Source organism: Neurospora hispaniola (assembly GCF_033458365.1).
Source record: "Neurospora hispaniola strain FGSC 10403 chromosome Unknown B0T23scaffold_3, whole genome shotgun sequence".
NCBI lineage: Eukaryota > Fungi > Ascomycota > Sordariomycetes > Sordariales > Sordariaceae > Neurospora > Neurospora hispaniola.
This window is the reverse complement of record NW_026944408.1, coordinates 1,179,965-1,206,340: the sequence shown is the minus strand read 5'-3', so window position 1 is coordinate 1,206,340 and position 26,376 is coordinate 1,179,965. Positions and strand designations below refer to the sequence as shown.

Here is a 26,376-nt window from a genome sequence, read left to right as displayed (position 1 = left end):
AGGAAGGCGCATATGGCGTTAATACGCAAGGGAAAGGCAGGCAGGCAGGTAGGCAGGCAGGCAGGGGCTTGCCTTTTGTATGAAAGCGAAGAATATTGTACGCTTATGAACGTCTCCTAAGTATCAGTCGATGGAGCACCAGCAAGTCCCCTGAAAAGGGGAAAAGGGTGTTAACAATCACCACACATGAGAGCGTTATAGCTTGTCGATACCTTGCAAAATGTCTAATGGTATCTCATTCTACGCCAGTCGAATGCTCTCTATCTTCCTTGTCCCATGGCAAGACGCCAGACACCATGAACTATCCCCGAATCGACCTCTCACACCCATAACATATCCTCTGCTTCATCTTCCTCGCTCCCTCATCCACCGCCAAAGCATCCCGATAACTATCCTCTCCCAACTCTCCCTTCCACCGCTCATCTCCAAGCACATCAAGTGGCATACTACACAGCCCGCACAACCTCTCTTCGTCATTATCCTCACTTTCATCCTCTCCCGCTGCCTTACCGCCTTCCCCGTCCCCATCCTCATCCGCGACACCAGCACCACCAAACAACCTCATCAACTTCCCCGTCGTCCTCGCCACATTCGCCACAATACTCGGGTAATTCTCCTCCACCTCCGCAAAGTACCGAACCATGACCTCGTCGATGCTCAAATCCTTGTGAGAAACCACCGCTGCTGTTGTCGTGGACGAATCCGTCTCGGGAAGTAAATCCGCAATTGGTGTTGGCTCACCAGCAAGTTTGGTGAAAGTGACCAGCTCCTTTCGCAGAGCGTCACGGAGGGGGTGGTACACCAGCATTCCTGTTTCCTCCATCTTTGTTTTGCCAGCGTCGGCGGGCGAGGTTGAGGAAGGGGAGGAAGGGCTGAAGGAAGGAACACCCAACACTCCATCATTAATCTGCCATGGCAACGAAAACCCTCTCCCTTTGGCCGTCTCGGACAGCGTCAACTCGGCCAAGGCGGTGGTGCTGCTTCCCAAGAGCAAAGCGTGACAGTGGGATTTGCGCGCTTCGGCGATGAGTAAGTGCCGCGTGAAGAGGCGAAGGAGGTCGGTGCGGGAGGTGGTAGAGGGGAGGCTGTCGAAGAGTTGCTGTAGCTTTCCCGCCTTTGTCGTCGTCGTCGTCGTCGTCGTCGTCGTCGTCGTCGTCGTCGTCGAGTCGTTCTTATCATCCCTGCCACCTTCAGTCGCCGACGAGACAAAATCCCCCAACCCCAACCCCTCCCAATCGACCGTCTCCAACCCAACCACCTCCTCCAAATAAACCACTCTGAACTCAAACCTGGGATACCTGCTCCCCAACCTCTTCACCACCACCTCTTCCACCTTTTCCCTCTCTGTTGTTGTCCTCCCTTTCCCCTGCCCCTTCCCATCATCCTCCAGTAGTCCCCCACCAGCACCAGCACCAGCAGCACCACTCACATGCACCACTTGCAACTCAAAAGGCGCATTCCTCCCCTTGGAGAGCTGAAACTCTACATTCTCATTCAACAACTCCAACAGTGCTGCCGAGCTGGCGCCCAGCGACAATCCCAACAGATACCGACGGGAAGAAGCCTGCGGGGGGCCCGAGTTCTTCTGAGACAAATGGTAGGCGGAGAGGGATTGAGAGGAGGAGGAGCGCACGTCCTTGTTAAGCAGGCCGATTTGTTTGATGCATTTCTGGGAGATGAATTTTTGGAAGCAGATGCTATCGTGAAAAGAGAGGGATATTAGTTTGGGTATTAGAGATGGTGGGAGGGGGCTAGAAGGGAGGGGAGGAGAGGAAAGGAAAGGAAAAGGAAAGGAAAGAACGAACCGGCAGACGAGTTGACCGCGGGAGTCGAGGGTTCCTGGATTAGAACGGCATTTGATGCAGGGTTTGGCTGTCGCGGTGGTGGTGGTTGTGGTGGACGACATGGCTGGTGAAGATGTGGAAGGTGGCGATGTTGAGGCCATCCGTCTTGATTCAATCTTTCTGGATGGTGTGCTTGAGTTGGGAAGGATGTGTTTAATGACTGGTTTTGCTGGTGAAGGCGTCTTGAGTTTGGTGGCTCTTCACAGTATTCACGGACTACAGTCCTGGAAGAATCCAAAATTGGGCCTTGAAAAGGGAGCGTGGCAATTGTTGATTTGTGAGGGTTGAGTTACTCGAAAAGAGTGAAGGTGGTCGATGCGTGCTCATCCAACTTTTTGTTGTTGCATGTGCAGTTTTTACAGAACTGTGCTTACTGTCAAGGGTTAGGGTTATTTATGGATGATCCCCTGAAAAAGGGGTTTCGAAGGCGGTTGTTTGAATTGTCAGGACATAGAGTTGCCGAGAAGCTGTGTCATTGTTAGCAGAGCGACACAATATAGCCAAATTCATGCTAAGGTCCCTTTTCAGCTAGTAATGGCGTTACATCTCACATCTCCAGTAGTGATACTAAGCATCACGTTCGGCTCCGACAACTGCTTTCCTGTACTCAAAATGAAGGCACACCATGTAACTGAACGACTGGAAGAACTATGATCGCTATTTGTTTATTGCTTTGAGACCTGAAAGTAATGCTATGAGAGACGAATGAAATCACAATGAATCGCTTATACTCCCTTGGCCTTAGAGCGTATATGTACCCAAATCATGCCAATCCCAAGGATACTAGAGGCCTTCTCCGCTTACTCCACCACTTGATCACCACTCTTCTCTGCGGAGGATCTCCTAGCTAACTCCCACTTGTCGGGCCCAGGGTGATCTTTAGAATAGGATACGTCAAAAAGATGACATAGAAGAGGCCTATCCAGAAACCATTTTCTGTCTTCAAGTATAGCATGACGTATAATCATGAGTCCATATTTAAATAGTCCTCGAACCCTCTTGTCGTTCGTCGGGTGTTTGGGATTGCCATGATCATTGTCAGTACCGTTACCATTGCCGTTTCCTCCCTGGTTGCCATTGTTCTTGTCTTTAGCAGTATTCTTACTTTTGGCGGTAGTCTTGCTCTTGCCGGTGTTCTTGTCTTTGCCGGTGTCATCGCTCTCTTCCAAAAGGCCACGGCATCGTATAATCATGCACACTCCAATGTGTACCAAGACGTGGAACATGAACTTGTTGTTCAGGCAACTACTGTTCTTGACCTTGGCAAAATATCCTTGAGTGAATCCCCGGGCCACATCACCCGCGAGTGTGGTGTTCTGCTCGTAGAGTACAACCAAGTCGGCCATCAACGAACCGAGGTCAAACGCAGGATGCCCTTCACGAAAATCACGCCAATCCGAGACGTAAACAGATGGCACATGTTTTGGGTGGTCCCGCTTATCAAGCGGGAAGTACATGATATGGAGGCTACGTAGAATGGTCATGTCAGTCTCAGTACCTTTGGTGGTAATCGATAACACAGTCGCCGTGCCACGCTCACCTGACTAGGTCAAAATTGCCATTGAGAATTTGAAACGCTCGTTTCTTCCCGGGAATGGCATAGTTTGCCCTTATCAAGCTAAGGACTTTGTCCAAATTTTTCTGAGCGCCATGAGTGCCTTTAGGAAGCTGATAAATGGCCTCCTTTAGCTTTTTGGAGATGGATTTGCAATGCTGGTCAATGACATCTGGGTCTCTCGCAATTCCCTGAAGTTTCTCAACCACATGTTCTTCTGAGCCCCAGTTGTGAAAATGCCCGAGCCAGTTTCCAATGTCATACCTAAGGGGGTTGGCGGCGGCGGAAATTGTTGAATCGAGGTCCTTCGATTCCTCCAAAGCTCGTATGTAGTCCCAAAGACTCAAGCTGCCGTGGGCGGGAAGCTTTTCAATGACGACGGTTGTTCCGTCGTCAAACATGTGTGAATAGTCCCGTACTTCGTAGTGTGAAACTGAGTGCTCAGGCATGGCATTCTCGTCAGGTAAAGGCATGTGGTTGAGTGCCTCCCTGATAACATGCTTGAATGAGGCCACATGGGTGTCAGTAACTACAGGTTCAACTGAGGGTGCTTTGCTGTGCTGATTCTGAAAGACTCACCTGGCGGGCTCGAATGTTGGGAACTCGCCCAACGTTGACCACGCAATCTGGTAGTGCATGTTGGGGCAAACCATCTATTACCCCCTTGAATCGGAAATACTGTTTGTCACTCGGTAACTCTTCTCTGATATTTATCGATATCTCACCCCCTGTGTCACGGAGCAGCCGCGCAACCGCAAGGGCAGCGGTGCTGGCTCGCAATTCTTCAATAATCTTGACTTGGTCGGTCTTGCTTTCACGGGATTTGTTATGTTTGGCACGCCCAGACGACTTCTTGGTGGATTTAGGTTCCATAAGGAAATTTTGGAGCAAGTGGAGTAATAGTGTGTGAATCAACGGCTGAGTGATCTCGTGTAACGAGTGGAATAGAAGCTGATAGGGGTACTTTTGTAATGATCACTTGGACATATCCAACGGCGAAGGTATTGACGGAGTGAACAAAGGGGAATAATGTGTATGGTCACGTCAAATACGAGCTCGGTTTTCCCATCCAGCAGACTTCAGGTGCTCTTGAAGGCTTTCTTCCATCCGTCGTACGACTTGTCTTGAGGAAGGAAGGACACTTGAGGCTTTTCCATTACCCCAGCATCAAACGGCACCAACCTCGTCTGGAAGTGCAAATGAGGAAATAGAGGTAGTAACGACTCCCATCGTGGCCAAGGTGGCCAGAAGTGTCAAGCAGAAAGGCAAGAACTCGAAGACTGTGACTGCCATGTAACCAGACGGCTTCACTTGTAGTGATGCTTTGCACAAGTTCAGAAGAAGTGTGCGGGTTAATGGGTATCCAAGCTGGCGTACCGACTTTGTATGCACGCACTTGATTGCGACGAGAAATGGATAGAAAAGGCATACATATATATGATCCAGTTGAGGCTCTCTGAACTGCAGCTTCCCCGCATCTCGGCATTCTTGGTCGCTCACTTCCAGACCTTTTTGGACGTTTCTCTCTTGGTTGGTAGTGTAGTATGGCGTTTCCAGGCCAAGCAGGCCAAGACGGCCAAGTACGGCCAAGCTCTGGGGAAGGAGAAGCGATTGAGCTCGATGGAAAAGCCGTGGAATACCGCTCAGAAGACCGCCGGGGCAAAGTGAACGACCAGGCAAGTGGAATGGGATCCGCAGTTCCATGGCAGTAGGTGGTTTCCATAATGAAGCTCCGTATGCTCCATATGTACAATTATGCCTCAACTCAATTGTTTGATGTCGGCAATCTCGCTCCTCGTGCAATCTCCGTTAGTTTCGTCTTCCATTGTTTTCGTTGTCGCCGGTCGGCACTTGTGTGCATTTGTGACACATGCCGAAATTTGGTGTGAGTAAATAGTGACTTGTGCTCAACAGTAGCCTCCCCAATGCTTATTCGGTGTCACTGCAGTACTAGTGTAGACGGCGACTGCACAATCGAGACTGCAGTCCATTCATTGCCGCTGGTCTGGCGCTTGTTGTGAGTGATGGTTGAAGGTGAAAAAGTTGAGCGGAGTTGGAGAAATGCTATGCAGTGCAGTCGGCAGGGGCATCTGCACTCTCCGCATGCCATCTCCACCTGTTTGAATTGCTTGGGTGGAGTCGGTTGGTTGTGGGCGGCCAACGAACGTCGGGAAGCGTCAACGTTCAAACGCTCGGCTCCAGCTTCTGAATGTGTCCAGTCGTCGCACCTGTTGGACCTCTGAAACCATTTCGGACAGCGAGGACAATGCTGACCTTCGACATTCAATGCGGGTGTATTCATTACTTTGGTACTCCTAGTACCTACCTATCATATTTGACGTATCTCTCCCGAACTGTCCCAGCCCCCCTTTCAAGAAGAGTACTTATGAATGGCCAAGTACGATTTAGAAAGGCGAACGAATCAAGTAGATATGAATACGTCCAGGTGCAGCTGGCCCGAGGTCTCGAGCTACCAACAAACCAAGCGGTCCTCAACCACTAGTTCGGTGACACCACCAGATGAAGCACCGAAAAAGAGAGCATGGACTGCATCCTCGGTAGTACTCGATGCCCCTGATGGATCGGGATTGCCTGCCGATATGTAGTGTACACAAGTAATTTCGATATGGGACATTGATGGAAGGTTTGTGAAGAAGTCAAAGCCCAGGCACCCCCGTCCATAGCTTAAATATAGGTCCATCGTCGAAGCAACATGGTCTGTACCTGTGGCCCTCAAAGGGTATGTACCTAGGTATGTATGTGTGTCATCGCTACAGTACATCTGCTGCTTTATTACTTATATCAAACACCAATCCACCTAATTCTCACCGTGCACCATCATTATTCACATCACGTACGTGGTCGTCTATAACCTTCAGGTTAGTCAAGAGCTATTGCCCATGGTTCTCTTGGTTCAACAAGTCTGCCGTGCCTCCCCCTTCTCCCGAGTAAAAGGTTGGCCGGAAGATTAACTTGTACAAGCCATCCTCAACTGTTTCAAAGTGTCTCGGCACGGCGAGCCCAGCCTCTGCTTATCATCAACAAACGACGGACCACCTAGGTACCTTGAGACGGGCTTTCACCGGATGAGCACCTACCTACGAGCCAGGGTGTGGTCGGTTGCCCTGAAGAAGCTTGGAAAGTGTGCATCCGTTACCTGAATCCAGGTTAGGTGCTGCTGGAACCTCAGGCCGCACCTACCAGAACCCCTGTGGACTCCGTGAACTGCTTTCGCTCCTCCACACATGATTCGAGTGGGCTTCCATTTCCTAGCCCGGATTGGCCGCCCCGGCAACGCTCCAGAGTCTCCACCCCGACTAATAAGTGGACCTAATGCCCGTCAGTCTGTGCCTGGGTGGACACTGGTTTCGGACCTCATCAAAACACACTGCTACTCACCCCGGTCCATTTCATCAACCCAAACTGAATGATTTGAAGCTTCTCGCGATTCCATCCTCTCTCCCCGCTCCGGTTTTGCATCGCTGCCGTGAGCTCACTGTATCCTCCTTTTATTGATTGACCTGCCCGTCCGTCTGCCAGCTGCTGCACCATTTCGTCCACTCGATTACCTACATTTCGGCTCGCTTCAGTTGCTGCTCCATCTGCCCGCTACACCAAGGTAGCAGCAGCAAGGTCATCATCATCTGTGGAGCGTGCTTGCTTCTGCTTCTGCTTCTGCTTCCATTTCCACATCACTTCCATTGCTCGTTAGCTGCCGCCTCAACGCACGTTGCCGGTTCTTACCCTGCGGCTTCATAATCCCTCCATCACCCCCGTCGAGGGTCGCCTTCGCTCACATCACATCCTTACCCTTCGTTCCGCCTTTTCAGCACAACACGTCGCTCCTTCTCTGCTGCTCCTGCTGCTGCTACCAACGACGACGACGACGAATAACAAAGAGTGGTTGACATCATCATCATCATCATCGCCAAACTCACCACCACGATCACTACTAAATCCATTTACATGCGCTATCCGCCATCATGACCGAAATGTACACTCAGCCTCCGGCTTCGTCGGCTACCGCCTCACTCCAAGATCGCCGCGTCAGCGTCGCCACCCCGCCTTCGTCCATTCCTATGCCGCCTCCGCCTACAGGTGCCCGGCTTAGAAGTGGTCTTGCCGGCGAGACGTATTCGCCCGTCAATCAGAACGGAAGCTTTGAATTCGACCGTGTGATCAAGAGCGGCTATGTGCAAAAGCGCACCTCAAAAACCAAGGTACGTCTTTGGCCTGTCATGGGGATCGTTTAGGACCGGGCTGTATCTCACCGTCGCGGTTCAGGCTTGGAGGACTATTTATCTCGTCTTGCGCCCCAACACTTTGTCCATCTACAAATCAGATAAGGAGGAGAAGCTTCGACACAAGATCTATCTGTCGGATCTGACGGCCGTCACTTTCCTCAAAGACCCAAAGCAGAAACGCCCAAACGTCTTTGGCCTGTTTTCGCCCGCAAAGAACTTCCATTTTCAAGCTCCGACTTTGCAGGATGCCCAGGAGTGGGTTGACTTGATCAGAAAGGATGCCAGGATAGAGGAGGAAGAAGAGGAACTTTTCTTGGCCAGCCCACCTCCCCGACGACAATCCGACCTAAACCGTGACTTTGCCGCTGCCGCGGATCGGGAACGACTTGCTTCGAGCTCACCGGAACCCCTCGAACCTCCTGTACGGATTCTGGTGTCTCCTGGTGGGCGACGTTCATCGGCCATTGAATCATCGGGAATGTCGGGGACAGAACTTGCGTCGCATTCCGATTTCTCCGATTCGGAATTTCAACGGATACCGGGCCCAACAATCGAGAGTTTGACTGTGCGGTCTCCATCCGTATCACAAGCACGAGTACGAGCAGCACAGGTACAGGGTGCCCCCATGACCCCAGGAGCGATGAACATCAGCCAATCTAGCGGCATCAACGTCGAGCAAGACCCGGATCGGATTATCTGGCAGGGATGGTTGCGATTTCTCCGAAGTAAACGCGGCGTCAAGCAATGGAAGAAATCGTGGGCGGTATTACGACCAAGAAATCTCATTTTATACAAGGACGAATCCGAGTACTCGGTTCTCTTCGTCGTCGCTTTTTCGTCAATCGTCAATGTTGTGGACATCGATCCGCTGAGCAAGTCCAAGGCCCACTGCATGCAAATTATCACGGACGAGAAGAGCTATAGATTTTGTGCTCAAAATGAGGAGGAGCTCGTTCAGTGTCTGGGTGCTTTCAAGAGTTTACTGGCAAAAAGGAGGGAGTTGGAGTCAAAAGCGGCAGCGTCGACAGCAAATGCTGCCACCGACCAGCAGCCTCGCCTGTCCGCATGATTGGTCGAAGCTGTTTTGCATTGCAATGCTGGGCCAATAAAGAATTAAAAGAAAAAAAAAAAAAGACATATAAATGGGTCTTGGAGTTGAAATGGTGTTGACGGACATGGTTGGACGGACGGACGGACACATTCGTTGTTTATTGTTTACTTTTGTTTTTGGCGCTTTCTTGGAAATACCCGATGCGACGATGAAGCCTGGATAGGTTTCTCGTCTCATCAAACTCTAACTCTTTGTCTTTCTTTTGTTCTCTGTCTGACCTGCTTTTCCTCTTTCGCCAAACCATTGGCGCTAGCCAAAAACTAGGGTATTCATACAGCGGCTTTGGTTCTTTCCGCCTTTTTTTTTCTTCTTATTTGTTCAAACCCGGTGTTTGTCTTTTTAATTGTACTAACCACCATTGCTTACTTGGAAACGACTCACGAATACCATGAAGGAAGCAGGAAAGGGGACACACACATACTTTGTCTGTGTATATAGCACAATGCCACTTACCTGAGCTTGGTGTTAGTTGTCTGAAGAAACTGAGTGTCTTCTCTCCTGTACAACCTGTGACTCTTAATTCGGTTTATTCTAAGAGGTGCCGAAGAAATGGCCAGGAAGAAGGACGGGAAGCAAGGAAATGGTAATGGTGTACCAGCAGGGACAGGAACGGTGAATCATCAAGTTCGATTCACCTGAACTGACACTCGAACATACGGACATTGATGGATCGTGTGACACCGGAACAATGTAGGCAGCTACATGTAACCAAGTTTAATGGAGTTGTAAGATTAAACTGGCAACTGTGGAATGGTAAGCGCAGCGGAAGGGATCATCATCATGTGAGCGACAGGTGACAACAATGAATGATATGTCGTCTCGAAGCAGACGCAAAATGAGGTGAACTTTGAATGTTTTCAACATTTGATGATGTCGCATGCGCCAACAACAACATCAAAACTTTCCGCGGTCTTTGCATTCGACTTGGCATGGCATTAGTGTACATGTACATAACCATAACATGACAATTGCAGAGGATGCAGCAAGGTACGCAGTACTAGTGTACACTACATTACCGGCAGTTCGACAACACTGCAACAGATGATAAATGATAAGCAGCACTGTATGACAAAAGAAATAAGCTCGGTATGACGAATTTTGTCTCTAGTTTTAGCTCCAAATGCTTGGTTGGATTGGACAAGCTCAGACAAGCTTCTTTTTTACACTAGTCTAGCGGTCCATGATGTGTGGGTTGGGTTGGGGGGGAATTGAAGTTGATCAATGAAAGAGCGCGAAATGGATGTGGTGATCAACGGGTGATCGACATGAGTCGCTTTCCCAAGCTTTTTCCAAGGCAGAAGAAGTGAAGGTGGTGTGGGAAAAAAAAAGTCCGGCCACGCTTACTGCGTATGCGTAACCTAGACCCAGCGGAGTGCCTGGACCTTTTTTTTTTTTTTTTTTTTCCTTTCTTCACACTACGTACCTGCAAGGCTAGAGTGTTAAAGAAATACATGCCTTTTCAAGAAGAAATGCGAAAGAGGAGAGGTGCTTCACTAACTGACGACATTTGCTTTGGGGTGGGTTAAGAACAAGATCATGATCGTTCTTGCTGTTGGCGGTGAACATGACCGGTATGGTAGACCTAGAAAGAGGAATGAATGTGGGACATCCATGTTCAGAGCGGATACACTACAAGATGACCGAGCTTCCTTCCTACGTCCCTCACTGAAGAAGAAATGAGGCTGATAGGTAGATGTAGGTGAAGAACAAATACACCGCTGTCGATTCTCTTGTGATCTTCAAACAGTATACAACAGATATGTACGTTTTTGTGTCATCGTCTTTGTTTTCGCCCTCCTCTTCGTATGCAATGCTCGCGTCGTGTCTTTTGCCTACCCTGCATTTCCTCAAAAGCTACCTCCTCAAAGCCGCTTCCTCAAAACAAAGGAACCAAATTGGAAGATGTCTCCTTGAAGTATATCTCTGGCGGTTAGGGGGACAACACATAGGGCATATGTAATCATGTCTATGCGGACCAACAAAACCAATGTCCATCAGCAGCCTTGGGTTTCGCGGGATGTATTCAGGATACCTGAATAGCGGTACGGAAAGGGCAGTAATACATATGGAGAGCATGGACAACCACCGCAGCTGGGTACTATTCTGAGTAAATGTAGCCATGCGGGTATATACCCCCGCCCATGCTTGTGCGAAGAGATAATAGGGAAAGCAGCAAGATATATTTTGTGATCTGTGTTGTCAACTAACCACATGGCATGCATCTTGAACGTCGGGTGAAGAGTGTCTCGAGAGCTTTATTGGTGAAGCTGTGTTCTCAAAGAGAGACCGACTTTGTTTCATTCTCCTATCTCGCTACTATCGTCCAAAGATACCATCACGTCATCTTTCCCTTGATCGTATTTGTATTCTACGCCATATCGACTTGCATTACGTCCCATCGCCATCCCATTTTCCCCCTTCAGATCAATCGCTCGTCGGCAAAGCGGTCGCCCTCAAATATGACGAAGTCGCTTGAAAGACGCCCCCATAGTTACGTATAAGCCCCAAGTGGTATCGTATCTTATTTACCCATTAGAAAAATCATCATGAGAACGCCATCTATCCATCCATATTCCTTTGTCCCCTCCTCTTCCTCTCTTCTCTTTCCATATACTGCTCCGTCCAAGTGTCGTCCTGATCTGAGCGACCTTCTCACTTTGACTATCTCAACCTGACCATACTACCCCTGCCTCCATATGGTTCTCCTCAAAATCCTATCCAATGATTCTTCATTTCATGTTCGACCGTATCCTAAATCCCCTCCTAAAAGTTGTAGAAATTCGAGCCATCAAACTCGGTGTTCTGCGTGGTATCGTCGCCGCCGCTGCTGAAGTAGAGGTCGTTGAAATTGCTGTTGTCGCCGCCCTCCCCGCCCAGGTCGTAGTTGATGTCCTCCATGTTGTCCATGCTCCCTGACCCCAGGTCAAAGATCTCCGCATTGGACATGTTGGCGTCCTCTCCTCCTGCTCCATTGCGTGTGGCGTTGTTGATGTTGGCATTCGGAGGAGCCGGTGCTTGATGGCTCACGTTCGGAGCGGGTGGGTTCGTGGCATTCGTCATGTTGGCGGCCGGCTGATGGTTCTGCTTCGGTGCTTCCCCTGGGGCAGGTGCCAGGGAAAAGGTCATGTTCGTGAAGAGAGCTTCGGCTCCTGGTGCTGGTGCTGGTGCTTTGGCTGCAGCGGATGATGGAGCGTGGAAAGCCCCTTGGGGTCCCTGTGTTGGCTGAGCTGGTTGCGGCCCTGACATCGTTTGATGCGGCGGTGGGTTCGGTATGTTGGTATGATTAGGCGGCGCGGTCGGGCCAGATCCCAGATTCCCACCCTGAAGGACCGCAGACTTGGTGTTGTGAACTTGATGGGGGGCTTGGGGCGCTGCGCTTGCTGGTCGGGGCGCCTGTGATGCTGCGTTTGCCGCATGTGCTAGTCGGGAGGCAGGCCCTGGCGGGACCTTGGAATCCTTTTTCGGAGGTGCACTAACAGGGCGTGCGGCGCCCGGCCGAGGCGAGTTCTTGGGATTGGTCTTGACCAGCTTCGGGCTCGGCGAGTGTTTGGCCACGGGAGACGCGGTAAGATCGAGTCCCATATCAGGGATAGGGGCCACCGACTTGTTAAGAGGCGGCTTCCCGGGCTGGGGTTGAGGGGGGCTGGGACCTGCCGGAATACCGACCGTCATGGGGGCCATTGGAGCCATGGGAGCCTTGGGTGCCTTGGGAGCCATGGGCGCCGTTGGGGCCGGGAGAGACGCCGGTTTTGGCGCGGGTACCGCGACCGGCGGTGGATTGCGCTTTTCCCGTGCTTTGTTCAGATCCCTCAAGATGGCGGCCTTGGCTTGCAGCTTTTTCTCCAAGTTAGCCCGTAGCTCAGATCAACCAATATCCTGCAAACTTACGATCTCGGACTCGACCTCATCTAGGGCGGCATTGAACTCCTCAACATTGTACTGGATACGGCTGGTATTCGCAACAGGCAACTCGGCAACCGAGCTACCACCCTCCTTGGCCAGAACTTTGAAGACCTTGCCAGTTTCAACGAGCTATAACAGTCCATGTTAGCGACTAAATGTGAAGGAAGATACAGTTCTGCTTACCACATTATTGTACAGCCGATCCAACTCGTCCAGGTTGAGATTTGGTAGGTTTGGCCTCGTGGGGGCTGGGGCGGTCATTTTGCAAGCCGATGATGCAAGCAAGCGAGGTTTGAAGGGCGAGTTGTGTGCCGAAGTTTCTGGAAATGAGAAATATTGGCCAAGTGGTGGTTGAGTTGCCTTTCGTTGTCTTGTGGTAAAGCGGGTGGCCCTCGCTAGTCCAAAGGTGTGACAATGGTCGCGCAGCAAAGTTGGATGTTGACGCATATAAATCCCGGGGAATTGTTTTGCTTAGACGGCGGGGAGACAAAGGGGGTCGTCCAGGGTTAAGGCAATCCACGCATGGACAAGTTCCTGTCTCGCTGTTGCTGTGCGAGCACACACTCCAGGGATAAACTCCTGATAAATAGGTATGGTATCTGGACTCTTCAGGCTCGATGGAACTATGACCTCGCGTCTGATCCAGTGATGGTTGAATAGAGGTATCTGGATCAAGGTTCTGGGTGACTGCAAACGAAGGTTGTCCAAGGTCGTATGGAACCTGGAAGTTGAGGGGATACTACTGAATGGAACTTGAAGTGGGAACTCAAACAAATGGAAGAATGGTGGGATGTTATTTATGCGGTGTTCAGAAGATGATCGTAGCTGCTCTGCACCTTGCAGTGGCCGGTGCTGGTATGTAAAGGTAGCGTAGGTAGGTAATTCCAGTTCTACCTAGCGTCGGAGTGTGCAGTCGGGTCCCTGGAACCTCCGCGCGGTTGAGGCTCTTTGTGGGGTTGGAAGGCGTGGGTGCCTTGACCGCCAGCGTCGGGTGCTTCCCCGAGTTGGCCTTGTCGTTCCCGCAATGAAATCCAGGGGACGGGGCGACGGGCCTGGACAGAATCACCTCACACACAGCACAGATCCAGCAAAAAAAAAGGTTGCGATGGGACTGTCCGTTTAAGCTTCATCTTGACCACCAATTGCAGTTCATTCAGCGGTTACACAAACTAAAGTTCTGCGAATCCACTCGATTCAACCCCACACATAAAGACCGTATTGTTGCTCGACTGGGTTTAGTTTGAGCTGTCAATACCTGGCAATTAGCACGGCAGTCAACGACCTATTGTGCGAAAAAGCGGCTGCCGTAAACTCCTTCGTTCGTCACTCTCGACTGCCATGCGTCCTGCCAAGGAAAGTATAATCATATATCGATAACCGAGACTTTTCTGGACAGAGTGCCAAACCCTCATTGACACAATGAGCCGTTACAGTGGTCGGCGATGACAGATCGGCCCAGCTGGCCGTTCCGTCGTGCTCCATTGGCACGTGTTGGGCGGACTGATGAGATGGAGGGCGAGTCGGGTCATGCATTCACTGCAAGTATCACCCCGGTCTACCCACGCGTTCCATCACCCTTTTATAGAAAACCGTCCAGGTGCCTGCGTTGCGAATGTGGCATGTTCAGCATATTCAGCCCGTGATGAGGTTGTACCGACATCTCTGCATGGATATAAAAGGGCAGCGCGATTTTTGAGAATGGCAGGGAATCCTTATATCCCACAAGAAATATCTGGTTTGCCGTGAGACTGCTCCCTGTTTCTTGTAGTTGCGTGGTACCTCGCTACTCTTTCATGTCCATACAGAGGTGTAGGGCTGGTAAAATCATAGAGGTACCTAGTGTTGTTTCGTTTCTGCCAAGGTCGACACAAGCCGCATTGATGATCTCGAAGGGAAACGAAAGCTTCCAGTTCGAGAGTGGAAGAGGGGACCAAACCAAGAAAGCCTGAACCTTGAACCCCTTGGGGGTCAATATCTCAGCTAGTACCCACGACACAGTGTGGTTGGCTAGTACCTTGGCGCCTTGCCTCCAGCCCCCGGGCCGTGAACCAGCAACCTCCTCGATACCCCTCAGCACACACACTCATATCTGGTGCTCCGCCTTCAGGATCAAAATGATCAGAGTATGGACAGACAACACGCAAGTCGATGAACGGGAATATATTTGATACTCGGGCTCCTCGTATCTGTGGTATAATCAGACTGTAAACAGGTACCTAGGTCCCTTAGCGCCTCACTGGTCAATAGTTTCGATGCCTTTACGTCCCAACGATCATAGGAACCACACATGACATCCATTTACTCAACCAGAGCTCTCGATTCTCCAGACTTTACTCCTATGTTGACACCAAAACGCCCAGAACCTCCATGGTTCTTTGCTTCGAGATTGCTACGGCACATGTGAAGAAAGGGTTGATTACGAGTATCAGGCCCTAGACGAAGACGGCGACGGCCAGTTAATAGGTATACTCTGGTATCGAATCGGCCGGTCAGTCAGCCCATGATCCAACCTGCCTCTGGTCGGAGTTCGTCCCGCCCCTCCTCCGCTCTGCAAATGTGCCTTTCTGTCCCTTCCGTCCTCGCGTCTCAGTGGCTGCCTGCCCGCCAATCCCAGGACGATGGCACCATCAAAAATCCCCGTCTTCCCTTCCCCTCCCGTGCTCGTCGCATCTTTCAGAGCTCCCCCCGGGCCGTCTTCTCCATCAGGCTCATTGTCAGCTCCAAAAGTTTCCCCCCCTTCTCCTTACCTTCTTCTCCCACCGAACAACACCATCGCAGAAGAATCCCAGACAAGTCATCTCTTCGGACAGGCTGTTGTGAATCTCGGGGCGTTTCCTTTTGGGTTTACGGCCGTTTTCCAGTTCATCTTGTCTTTCTTGACTATTTTGCTGTTTAGTTCAGGCCATCACTGCAATTCCCCTTCTTCTTTTACTTACCTAGTTCCCCTTGTCGGTTATTTGACTGACCGTCACCAACCCATCATCCCTGTCCTCCACCGTTCGCATCAACGGGAGCCATCCTCGTCCCCCGTCTCCGCATCGTCATCGTCCCTGGCTTCAGCTGCTGTCGCCGGCTCAATAACGATCGCGTGTCTAGACCCCCGATACACGCCGAGATCTCCAGTCATCTACGACAGTGCCATTCCGTTCAGGTTCCTTCCATTTCGTGGGCGCAAAGTTTGTCTGTGCACCCAACAGTCTTCTTCTACCCACAGCGAGTCCGCTCCACCGAACGGCCTCCGTTTGCCATCCCATCTTGCGCTACCGCACTGCGCCCGCCCGCCTGTAACTACTATAAAACGAGCTACAAGAACGTGGCCGAGACTCGAGCAATCTTCTTCCGTCGCATCTTTCGCGCGGGGTCAATCTTCTTTTTGCAATAAGAAGTCAGCATCTCCCCGAGTTTGATCGGTCAGGTCTTCCTCCTTGCAAGTTTATTCAGTTTCCAAAGTCCGCTGGAAATTACAGTCGCAGACGCTCACGTAGTCGTCTACAATCACTGCCTCACCCCATCGTTTCAACAGCTGCTCATAGTGGGGCCTGCTTCGCCAAGGAGGGTCTCTGCGCTGCTCGTCCCCCAATCATCGCCATCGCCGCTCTGCTCGTTGATTTCTACCAGATCCTCGACCATTTCTCCGACATGGCTGACGTTGGCCCGCCTCCCACCACCGGACAGCTTCCCCCTCCACCTCAACCAAACGCAGGCGCGCCCGGCTACGAGAACGGTCAAAACAACAACGCGAATTCCGCACACATGCCTCCTCCGCCGCTGCACATCCCGCAAAACACCAATCCCATCCCTACGGCGATTACGTCGCCCATGGGTGGGAACGGTGACACGAGCGGCATCATGTCGCCCACCAGCGCCGGCAACCCCTTCGGCCGCCGCGCCGCCCCCGAGCCGAACAAGCGCGCTCTCTACGTCGGCGGCCTTGACCCTAGGGTCACCGAAGACGTCTTGAGACAGATTTTCGAGACGACTGGCCATGTCCAGAATGTCAAAATTATTCCCGACAAGAACGTGGGTAAACCTGGCTCCGAGCAGCCGCGAGTTAGTTCATTTTTCACATCAGCCTGTTGAGGCTGTCAGTTTGATTCCTTGACGCCCAAGACATTCTGCTAACAATTCAGGATGAAAAACAGCAAAAGGGCTACAACTACGGCTTCGTTGAGTATGATGATCCCGGTGCGGCTGAGCGTGCTATGCAGACGCTCAACGGCCGGCGCGTGCATCAGTCCGTAAGTTCGCCCATTCCACACTACGAATCTTTGGCCATGATTCCATAGAGTAGAGCTGACCACCGGTAATTATGCAGGAAATCCGTGTCAACTGGGCCTACCAGTCGAACAACCAGAACAAGGAGGATACTTCGGGCCACTTCCACATCTTCGTCGGCGATCTCTCCAACGAAGTCAACGACGAGGTTCTGCTTCAGGCCTTTTCTGCCTTTGGCTCCGTCTCCGAGGCTCGAGTCATGTGGGACATGAAGACCGGTCGCTCCCGCGGCTATGGCTTCGTTGCTTTCCGCGACCGTCCCGATGCCGAGAAGGCTCTGAGCTCTATGGACGGCGAATGGCTTGGATCTCGTGCCATTCGTTGCAACTGGGCCAACCAAAAGGGTCAGCCTTCCATCGCTCAACAGCAAGCTATGCAGCAGATGGGTCTTACTCCCACCACTCCTTATGGACACCACCACTTCCCTACCCACGGAGTTCACAGCTATGACATGATTGTCGCCCAGACCCCTGCTTGGCAGACGACCTGCTATGTCGGCAACCTGACTCCCTACACCACTCAGAATGACCTCGTGCCCCTTTTCCAGAACTTCGGCTACGTCGTCGAGTCTCGTTTCCAGGCCGACCGCGGCTTTGCATTCATCAAAATGGACACTCACGAGAATGCTGCCATGGCCATTTGCCAGCTTAATGGGTATCAGGTCAATGGTCGGCCTTTGAAGTGCAGCGTAAGTGACTCCCTCTTATCTTGGACGGGGACATTATTGACCTTTCGTGTGTAGTGGGGCAAGGACAAGACGCCCAACCCTCAACAGTTCGACCCAAACCAGCCCTATAGCCCTCAGAGTGCCCAGACGCCTGGTTATCCCGGCACTCCCTCCACTTATTTCAATAACTATGGCAGTGAGTCTTGACTCGGTGAACTGGTTTCTACATGCCAGCCGCTAACGCACAAAGTAGACTCTTACCCAGGCCAGCAAGGTAACTACAACGGCCCTCAAGCTCAGTCACCTGCCGGCTACGGCTCCCAGATGGGTTACAACGGCCCGCCGAGCGCTGGTGGTTATGGCCGTGGTCAGCCCGGTCCCAACGCCCAGTGGAACCAGCCGTCCCCAGCCCAGAACTTCGGCAATGGGTTTGGTGGTTACCAGGGCTAGAAGCCTAAAAAGCCTGGTGAGCAGTTGCTTACTAGTGGTCACAGCGTGGGCCACGTCTCTTTTCCGTTCTATTGAAACGCCTTTGCCATGTGGTGGAAAAGTTAATGGCTTTCTCAGCTCCAACTAGAGGTGGGAGGCTTTGCGGCTGCATTCGTGTTAGGATGGTTCTTTCTCACACGTCCAGGATGGAGAGAAATCCTCGCTCAAGTCCGGTTGATCAAGGACTGGATTTTGGAACTGGAAGTCATTTTGTTGGGAATTTGGGAGCCTGTCTTCTTTACTTCTCTGGTCTCATGTATCACTCACTGCTCTTCCTTCTTTTCTTTTATCTCTGACCTGTCAAGTTTCGAATGCGTTTTCTTTCTCGCGCTTTCTTCTCTATCTTCGTTTCTCTGAGTGATTCCCACGGGCCAATGGTTCTTTCTGCAAGTTCTTCTCCGTTTGGGTTTTGTGTAATTTCCTTCGGTTTTCTCTCCTCTTCTCTTAAGCTACGATCGAAACGTCTTATCTTACTCTACACTTTCACGTTTGCTAGGTGTTTCTCTCTCGTCTTCCTGATGATATGTTTCCAAAATCTTTCCAACGCTGGATACCAGATTTTCACAAAAGTTAAGTCGGTTTCGAGGTCTTTTACCAGAACACGTCACGACAAGATCTCTTCTTCCCTTTGGCTATTCTCCAACTTCGTCTCCTTCAGCATTTCATTTCGATGTGTACGCAAGATTCAAGGCGGCATTTTTCTTCCGATATACCCATTGCGCGTTTCCTACCGTTGTATTTTCGTGGCCTTTGGATGTTTCTTATACAGATACCCATTTTCCACGTTCCGTTTTCCGGTATGCGATTTCATCTCACGTAGCATCATGTCCTTCAAAATGTACGCTATACCCTTGAAGGACTAAGTAAATGAGGAGGGTAGACGTGTATGAGTCTTGGTATAGAGTTGGATGTTAAGCAAGCCTCTTGATCGCGGTCTAAAACTCTAGGCTGGTCCCAGATGACCAGATGTCGTTGGTAACCACCAGCGGGGATGGTTAGCTTGTTATGGGACGGAAGAGGGTGTTACGGAGATCGTTCGATCATGACAAGAATCAAGTCCCGTATGCAACGCGCGATAATTATGCAATAGGTGGATGGGACGAAAAGTGAAGGGCAAAGCCATCCCGATCCTTTTAGGCACGTGGTTTCTGACTGTTCTGATAATGGTCCAGACAATTGATGTCCTGCTGAGCAAGCAGCTGTGGTTCAAGCCGTCTGGTCTTACGGTTCACCTTCAGGTGTAAAACCCTCTGCCCGTATCTGAAGGCAAACATTTGAGAACTAACCCCTCAGTTACCTAAACACTCCTCCATAGAGCCGGACTAACAAGCTCGAAACCTGCGATTTGTTTACCTAAGACATCGGCCAGAGTCCTTTTGGCATGGTTCTGTACAGAAATTACCTGGGAATCAAACTCAAAGGAGTAATAAAGACGCTTGGATACGTAATAAGAGTATACCCAAGGTGTAATGTCCAAGGTTTCGACCAACAATTTGTCCAGGACGAGGGCGCTTACATCCAGCCTTGGGAGCGATTGGGATGCAATGATGGGCGCTTATCAGGGTTAGGGTTGTCTCGTCACAGGTGAATGTCACATTCCCAAATCATCCCTGGGCTTTTGGACAGCAACAAGTTGATGCCCAATCCCAATCGATCCCATGAACCCGAACCAAACCACCACCCGCACCCATGCTGATCTCACATGCCTTGCTAGTTGCAACTTACTCCGTGTTACACGCACTGCGCGAAACCTCAATTTGACGGCAGTGAAAGAGAAAAAAAAATTAATAAAAATCAAGGGACTCTGACCGGGATATGTATGTTGGCTGGTCCGAGTAGATAATATCATTTTGTCTCTGCCATGTGGTTGATACAAATCGGTGATGCGTGTGAAACGAGACACGGACCAGGATATCATGCACTGAAAGTCGCGAAATCCCCACGGCTCGGTCTGGTCGGAGAGGCCAGAGGCAGAGGCAGAGGATAATGGAAGTCAGATTATGTACATAGTAGGACTAGACTCAGTCAGGCTCCCAATGTCAGCTCGTCGAAAGCGGTGCAGGCGTTTGAAAGAGTCATTGGTCCACGCGGTCACGACCCTCTGATATCCGCATTTTTTTTTTATCTTTCCTGATGGTGTTATGGTATCAGCTTGGTGCAGTAGTTGGTGATGGCCATGTGTTAGAATTGGGACAGATAATGGAGTGCGTGGATGGGAAAAGGGATGGATGGAAAGCAAAGTAAAGGTCATATGGACGGTTTGTTTGTCCGAGTAGTGAATGAAGCAATCGAAGCAGTCAAAAATATGATCTCCCGCGACGATGATACATACCGTCATCTTTCGTCGTGGCCAGGGAAATTTTACACTACATACGAGGAATAAGTCCGACAAGGTCGGTTTGCATCCCAGGTCCTCAAGCCAAAACGAGCAATCACTCAACCCCTGCCACTGCCTATGTAATCTCCTTTTAGCAGTATGGAATACCGCGGGGTCGTGAATCGTGGTGAGGGTGAAAGGTGAGGAGGAGCATGGTGCTGAACGAGGGACTGCCTGGATTATGGTTGCTGATCGCTTGAACAGGATGTGGATATGGATGGGGATGGCCTCGTAAAATAACCCAACACATGCGATCAGTTGCAAGGTAGGTGGGTTTTGGTTCGACTGTCAACTATCATATCGGGCAAAAAGGCATTTCATACTAGGTTCGTTAGAGAGCTGCCTCTTTTCTTTCTTCGTATTGAGTAGTATTGGTGGTGCGGAATTGTGTGGTGTTGTTGTTGCAGCTTGACGTTCAAGCTGGGATCGATTGATGCTGTTGATTCAGGTGTTTTTTTTTTTTTTTTTTTTTTCTTTTTTTTTTTTTTTTACCACCACTTCGCCTGGATGGATGGACGGCGAGATGGGCTGCCCTGGCTGCTTGCAGCGTGCGTGGCCTGTCGAAACGCCACCTGCTGGAGACTGGGCAGGCACTCTTGGTTCAATCTCAAGGTCCTTTTAGTACTCCCCACTTTATCTGAATGTGTCTCAATGACGGGCATCTTGAATGATCTCCGGTGGTTGTTTGCAGCTCCAACCAGACGACGAGAACGTACGCCAAGAGTTTTGACCGATTATCACCAACTTGAAAATTATGAAGCTTCATAACACAGTAGGACCCGAGATCTGCGAAGGGAGTAAGGGAAGAAAAGTAACGAAAGAAGGGATGCGGTCGAGAAGAGAAACGCCATGTCAAACACCAACCGTTGGCGCCAAAGGCGTTCATGGTCAGAACTTTTGGGTCCAGGTTGGTTATGTATTGGTGAAGAAGGTATTGGTGTTGGTGGCTACCTATACAAATTAGCAGTACCGGCCTAACATACCGGACATTGCGGGCATAATATCAGATGTTTCACTAGACAACCGCTTGCGCTGTCCTGCTCAGCCAGCTGCACGCCCACAACGATCCATCCTTCTAAACTGGAAAGACACAAGAACGAAACTAAAAGTGCACATGAAGCGCAGATTCGAAATCATCAGGCCAGGTTAGGAACCGGCTGGCTTTCTGCACTGCATTTGGTGCGTTGATTGAAGGTGGCTCCAATTCCTGTTCCTTGAGAGCCTGAAATTGAAGGTTCTTGACGCGGGAGTCTCAAGATCAACGTCGTCGTCGTCGTTGTCGTTGTCAAAACTGGAGAGCAAGGGCTCCTCCATTTGACACAACATTGGCGGGCGGGGAGTCAGACTCTCACCACCCAATTCAACCCACCTGTGTTGTGACCCTGTCTGGGCATACCTCACCATAACGTTGGGAACCCTTGAATAAATACGAAATCCACCGACTATCACGAGCAACCGGAACAGGAACCGCCTACGGATCGGTCTCGACGGAAGCCCCGTTATTTCTGCACATGGTGCGAACGACTGCGATTTCCCTGCCGTACTCTGCATAGGTGTACAGCCTTGTTGCCCGGACGTGACTGCTTGGTCACTGCCTCGTCCTCATTCTCGTCCTCCTCCTGCTGCTTTCTCTGACGTACTGTATTTCCCTCCTTCTTGAGTACAGCTGGAGAAGCAACAAGCGACGGAGGCTCATTTAACTGGTGTCTCTTCCTCCTACCTGCGACCTAGCCGACTGAACCCTGCCCGTCGTGTCTGGCTAAGACAGCCCGCCAACGGCCCCAAAACCTCTTCCTGTCTCTGTTCTGCCCGTCCGTCCCAATCGTCCAACCGAACCGCGTCTAATCCACATCCACGAGACAGCCCACCACAGCTTTGTACTGCCCGAGCTGAAAGGAAAGATTTTGGTTACCAGGAGTTACTTGGCATTCCTATAGGAGAGAGTAGGTTTTATTCGCAGCGCCTTGGCACCGCTTGGCCCGCTTTGCTCCTTGCGCTTTGCCCTCTCCGCCTCCCCGTACAGGTTGTTGCGAGCAGAGAGCGGGTCCTCTCGGCGGCACCAACAGGACAGGGCACTCATCTACCTACCTACCTAAACTTTAGCTGCCCCAACAGTACCAGTCAGAGGTAGTTACTTTAGGTACAAAGTCTACTACACTACCTACCTAGGTAGCAGAAGGTAGCCACTGCCCACTGGTGCAGTCACTACACTAGTTCTAGTGCGCACCACCCAAGCAGGCAGTCCGCGGTCCGCACCTCCATCATCAGGCCCACACTTGTGACCTGCCAGCCAGCGACCCGAGTCCATCGTCTTCGAAAGCTTCAAACCCTCCCTCTCCTTCCCCCCTCTCGCGCCGACGACACCACCGACCACCGCAACAGAATTCACTGCCAAACCAGACCCAGCAACAGCCCCGAGCCCGTCCCGCGAGCTGGCCTTCGCCCTGCCAGCAGCCATGGAGCAGCAATGGCAACCGTACTCTGACTCTGCCGCCAGCGGCTCGTCCAGGAGATACAACAACGGTTCCGGCCAAATGTCCATGTCCCCTCGAGACTACGCCAGCAACGGCCAGGTCCAGGCGCAGCAGCAGCCGCCGGCCGGATACAAGTATGATCCGTACCAGGCCGGTCTGAACCCAAGCGCGCAACCACAGTCCTCGTCCATTTCCCCAATGACGTCGTCCCAGTCGCGCGACGCCAACGGCGACGTCGCTATGCAGGATGCCCACGATCCATACTCATCCCAGAACCCTACCATCAAGTACCCCCTGAGGCCGCATCACTCTCTCTCCGGTGGTCGCCCGGCCAGCCTTAGTACGTCCCAAGAACCATCTGCTGCCGCGCAGCGATACTCGCCCATGGAGGCTCTCTCGCCTGCCTCCCAATACCCCAAGGGAAGCCAATTCTCCCCCGCCCAACGTCAATCCCCTACGCGACCGAACGAATATGCCCCGCCGCAATCACAACAGCAACAGCAGCCGCAGCAGCAGCAACAGCAACAGAACCCCTACTACACCAGCCGTCAAGCATCCCAACAGCTTCCCCCCATCAACCCATACGCACCCGCTCAACACGACCACAGCTATCCAAACTCGGCAATCAGCTCTACCATGGACGGCTCTTATATGGACCCCAAGTCGCCGCCAAGGCGCATGAACTCTCAGTCGCAACCGATGCCCATGCCCGATAGGACGCCAGTTCCCGAGTTTAGGAAAATACGAGGACCCCAGGACCTTCGACCAAAGATTAACAAGCAGCCGGCTCATCGACGAGCTAACCCGGAAGGCGGCTTTATCAGTGTATGTACAAGTTCGCGAAAGATAGCTTTGGGCAGCTTGCTAACAAACTACGGTAGCCCCTCCAAGCGCTAACAGTTCACCTTCCCGCCACCTACCGAATATGCAACCCCGGCTTCAAGTACGAGTCGTCTAGGAATCCTCGGCGCGTTCTTACCAAGCCTAGCAAGGGAGTAAAGAATGACGGCTATGACAACGAGGACAGCGATTACATCCTCTATGTAAATGATATCTTGGGCTCGGAGGAGGCTGGTCATAAGTAAGTTGCTGCCCACCACGAGTTGAGAAGCAGTCACTTACATGTTTGTACCAGGAACCGCTACCTGATTCTCGATGTCCTTGGCCAGGGTACCTTCGGCCAGGTCGTAAAATGCCAAAACTTGAAGACGCAAGAAGTTGTTGCCGTCAAAGTCATCAAGAACCGAACAGCTTACTTCAACCAAAGCATGATGGAAGTGTCTGTTTTGGACTTGGTTCGTTTACCAGCATAGTTGACTTGATTGTTTGCGACACGCGCTAACCTCTTGTTCAGCTCAATACAAAGCTCGACAAAAACGACGATCACCATCTTTTGCGACTAAAGGATACGTTCATCCATCGCCAACACTTGTGCTTGGTATTCGAGTTGCTTAGTGTCAACCTATACGAGCTGATCAAGCAAAACCAGTTCCGAGGCTTGAGCACGACACTGGTTCGCGTCTTTGCGCAGCAGCTGCTGAATGGGCTTTCTCTGCTCAACAAGGCGAGACTGATCCATTGCGACCTGAAACCCGAGAACATTCTCCTGAAAAACCTCGAGAGCCCGATCATCAAAATTATCGATTTCGGATCCGCTTGCGACGAACGGCAGACTGTCTATACGTACATTCAGTCCAGATTCTACCGATCCCCTGAAGTGTTGCTTGGCTTGCCTTATTCTTCGGCTATCGATATGTGGTCTTTGGGATGCATTGTGGTTGAGCTTTTCTTGGGTCTTCCCCTCTTCCCCGGTTCTTCCGAGTACAACCAGGTGTCACGAATCGTCGAGATGCTGGGAAACCCTCCAAACTGGATGATCGAGATGGGCAAGCAGGCAGGAGAGTTCTTCGAGAAGAGGCAAGATGAGTTCGGCAGAAAAACCTACCATCTGAAGTCGATGGAGCAATATTCTCGGGAGCATGGCACGAAGGAACAACCTAGCAAGAAATACTTCCAAGCCAACACACTGCCCGAGATTATCAAGACGTACCCGATGCCGAGGAAGAACATGAAGCAGTCAGAGATTGACAGAGGTGAGTCGAGCGCATTCGGTGTGTTTGTGCTCTGAAAGCTGACCTTGTCCTAGAAATGAACAACCGTATCGCTTTCATCGATTTTGTCAGGGGTCTGTTGACGATCAATCCCTTGGAACGATGGTCGCCTCAACAAGCCAAGCTACATCCTTTCATCACCCAATCGAAGTTTACTGGACCGTTTGTACCGCCCATGAACCTCAAGTCAAGTTCGCTCAACAGATCACCAGCCCCGGGAACCCAACAGCAGATACAGGCCGAGGCATTCAGCAAGCAAAAGGCGCAACAAGCGCAAGCCAACGCCATTGCGGCAAACCAGGCCCAAAACCCTTACGGGTCGATGGCCACTGGGCAGCAATATCCCCAGCAGACCCACACGCAACCTCCGCCCTTGTATTCCAACAACAACATTTACGCTCCTGGTGGCAGCAGCAGTCACGCTAGCGCGCCTCCACCGTACGGCTCTCAGCAGGGCGCATACCCTCAACAAGGTATGCCCCAACAACAGCAGCCGCAGGTACCGCAAGTACAGATGCCTCCAGCGAACTACGCGGGCGTGTCCCAGTCAAATCTTTACGCCCAGCAACAGGCGGCGGCGGCGGCGGCGCGCCAGAGGCAACGGTCCTCGACAATGGAGCAGCAGCAAAGTGGTATTCCTGTGTCCATCCAGCGCGTCGCGAGCCATCTTGATCCCACCCAGCCAATTCGTCTGCAACCGAGCCCGGCCTACTACCCGCCGCCACCAGACGGTCTCATGGGAATGGACTCGCAGCCCAGCCAAAGGATGCCGAGGAGGGGAAGCCGTGCTCAGGCGTCTGGACGGGGTCAGGGCAACAACCGCGACTTCATCAGGAACTTGGAGGAGAGGACGTTGGAGGAAGGGTTTATGGGCGGGAACGGTGCAGGTCAGGGTCAAAGTCAATGGCATTGAGCATAAATTGCTGGGCCAGGGAAGGTGGATTGTGGTTGGTAGGGAAGCGGGCTTTTCGTTTTAGTTGTTGTACCATTCAGTTTGTACTCACAGATACGATACCTCTTCTTCTTTTCTCTTTACCGAAAAATTGTCATTACGCATCGTCACTTTTGTTGGGAGGGCTGGTTTTGTTGCCGAGCGGAATCGAACGGGGAATGGGGGATGAGGAACGGGGGAAGGGGGAAGAGAGAATCGGTGCAGAGTGAAGAAAGTCAGGGAGCAGGCAGATGGCAGCAGAGCAGGATTTATAGAAAGAAGTAACTGATATGATATGCTGCGCGAAGGGTATCTTCTCTTGATGATGCTGATATGTGCTTCATGCATTTGTTCGAAAAGGAATCTCCAAGGGAGCAAGTTCAGGGGTAGGCATC

At 51.4% G+C, this 26,376-nt stretch overlaps 6 protein-coding genes across 6 annotated transcripts; 4 read left to right on the top strand and 2 right to left on the bottom strand.

Annotated features, from left to right (window-relative positions):
• Window positions 1–301: 301 nt before the first annotated feature.
• B0T23DRAFT_427371 (uncharacterized protein) lies at window positions 302–4,037 on the bottom strand (the record flags this gene model as incomplete). The annotated part of the gene is made up of 4 exons (XM_062840052.1): window positions 302–1,669; window positions 2,840–3,311; window positions 3,385–3,888; window positions 3,979–4,037. The coding sequence occupies 4 exons, from the start codon at window positions 4,035–4,037 to the stop codon at window positions 302–304; spliced, it is 2,403 nt and encodes an 800-aa protein (XP_062693779.1).
• Window positions 4,038–7,106: 3,069 nt separating this feature from the next.
• On the top strand, window positions 7,107–8,999 carry B0T23DRAFT_106545 (uncharacterized protein). The gene is made up of 2 exons (XM_062831784.1): window positions 7,107–7,619; window positions 7,684–8,999. The coding sequence occupies exons 1-2, from the start codon at window positions 7,383–7,385 to the stop codon at window positions 8,710–8,712; spliced, it is 1,266 nt and encodes a 421-aa protein (XP_062693778.1). The 5' UTR covers window positions 7,107–7,382; the 3' UTR covers window positions 8,713–8,999.
• Window positions 9,000–11,517: 2,518 nt separating this feature from the next.
• Window positions 11,518–12,918, bottom strand: B0T23DRAFT_427369 (uncharacterized protein; the record flags this gene model as incomplete). Its single annotated transcript, XM_062840051.1, has 3 exons — window positions 11,518–12,588; window positions 12,643–12,786; window positions 12,841–12,918. The coding sequence occupies 3 exons, from the start codon at window positions 12,916–12,918 to the stop codon at window positions 11,518–11,520; spliced, it is 1,293 nt and encodes a 430-aa protein (XP_062693777.1).
• A 3,378-nt stretch (window positions 12,919–16,296) lies between these two features.
• Window positions 16,297–18,049, top strand: B0T23DRAFT_394479 (uncharacterized protein; the record flags this gene model as incomplete). The annotated part of the gene is made up of 5 exons (XM_062838130.1): window positions 16,297–16,707; window positions 16,788–16,895; window positions 16,973–17,620; window positions 17,675–17,795; window positions 17,853–18,049. The coding sequence occupies 5 exons, from the start codon at window positions 16,297–16,299 to the stop codon at window positions 18,047–18,049; spliced, it is 1,485 nt and encodes a 494-aa protein (XP_062693776.1).
• A 175-nt stretch (window positions 18,050–18,224) lies between these two features.
• On the top strand, window positions 18,225–19,168 carry B0T23DRAFT_106441 (uncharacterized protein). Its single transcript, XM_062831783.1, has one exon. The coding sequence runs from the start codon at window positions 18,400–18,402 to the stop codon at window positions 18,949–18,951; it is 552 nt and encodes a 183-aa protein (XP_062693775.1). The 5' UTR covers window positions 18,225–18,399; the 3' UTR covers window positions 18,952–19,168.
• Window positions 19,169–21,976: 2,808 nt separating this feature from the next.
• On the top strand, window positions 21,977–25,963 carry B0T23DRAFT_403335 (kinase-like domain-containing protein; the record flags this gene model as incomplete). Its single annotated transcript, XM_062838772.1, has 6 exons — window positions 21,977–22,005; window positions 22,756–23,764; window positions 23,821–24,020; window positions 24,075–24,234; window positions 24,294–25,032; window positions 25,086–25,963. 6 exons carry the CDS (start codon window positions 21,977–21,979, stop codon window positions 25,961–25,963), a joined length of 3,015 nt encoding a protein of 1,004 aa, XP_062693774.1.
• Window positions 25,964–26,376: the final 413 nt, after the last annotated feature.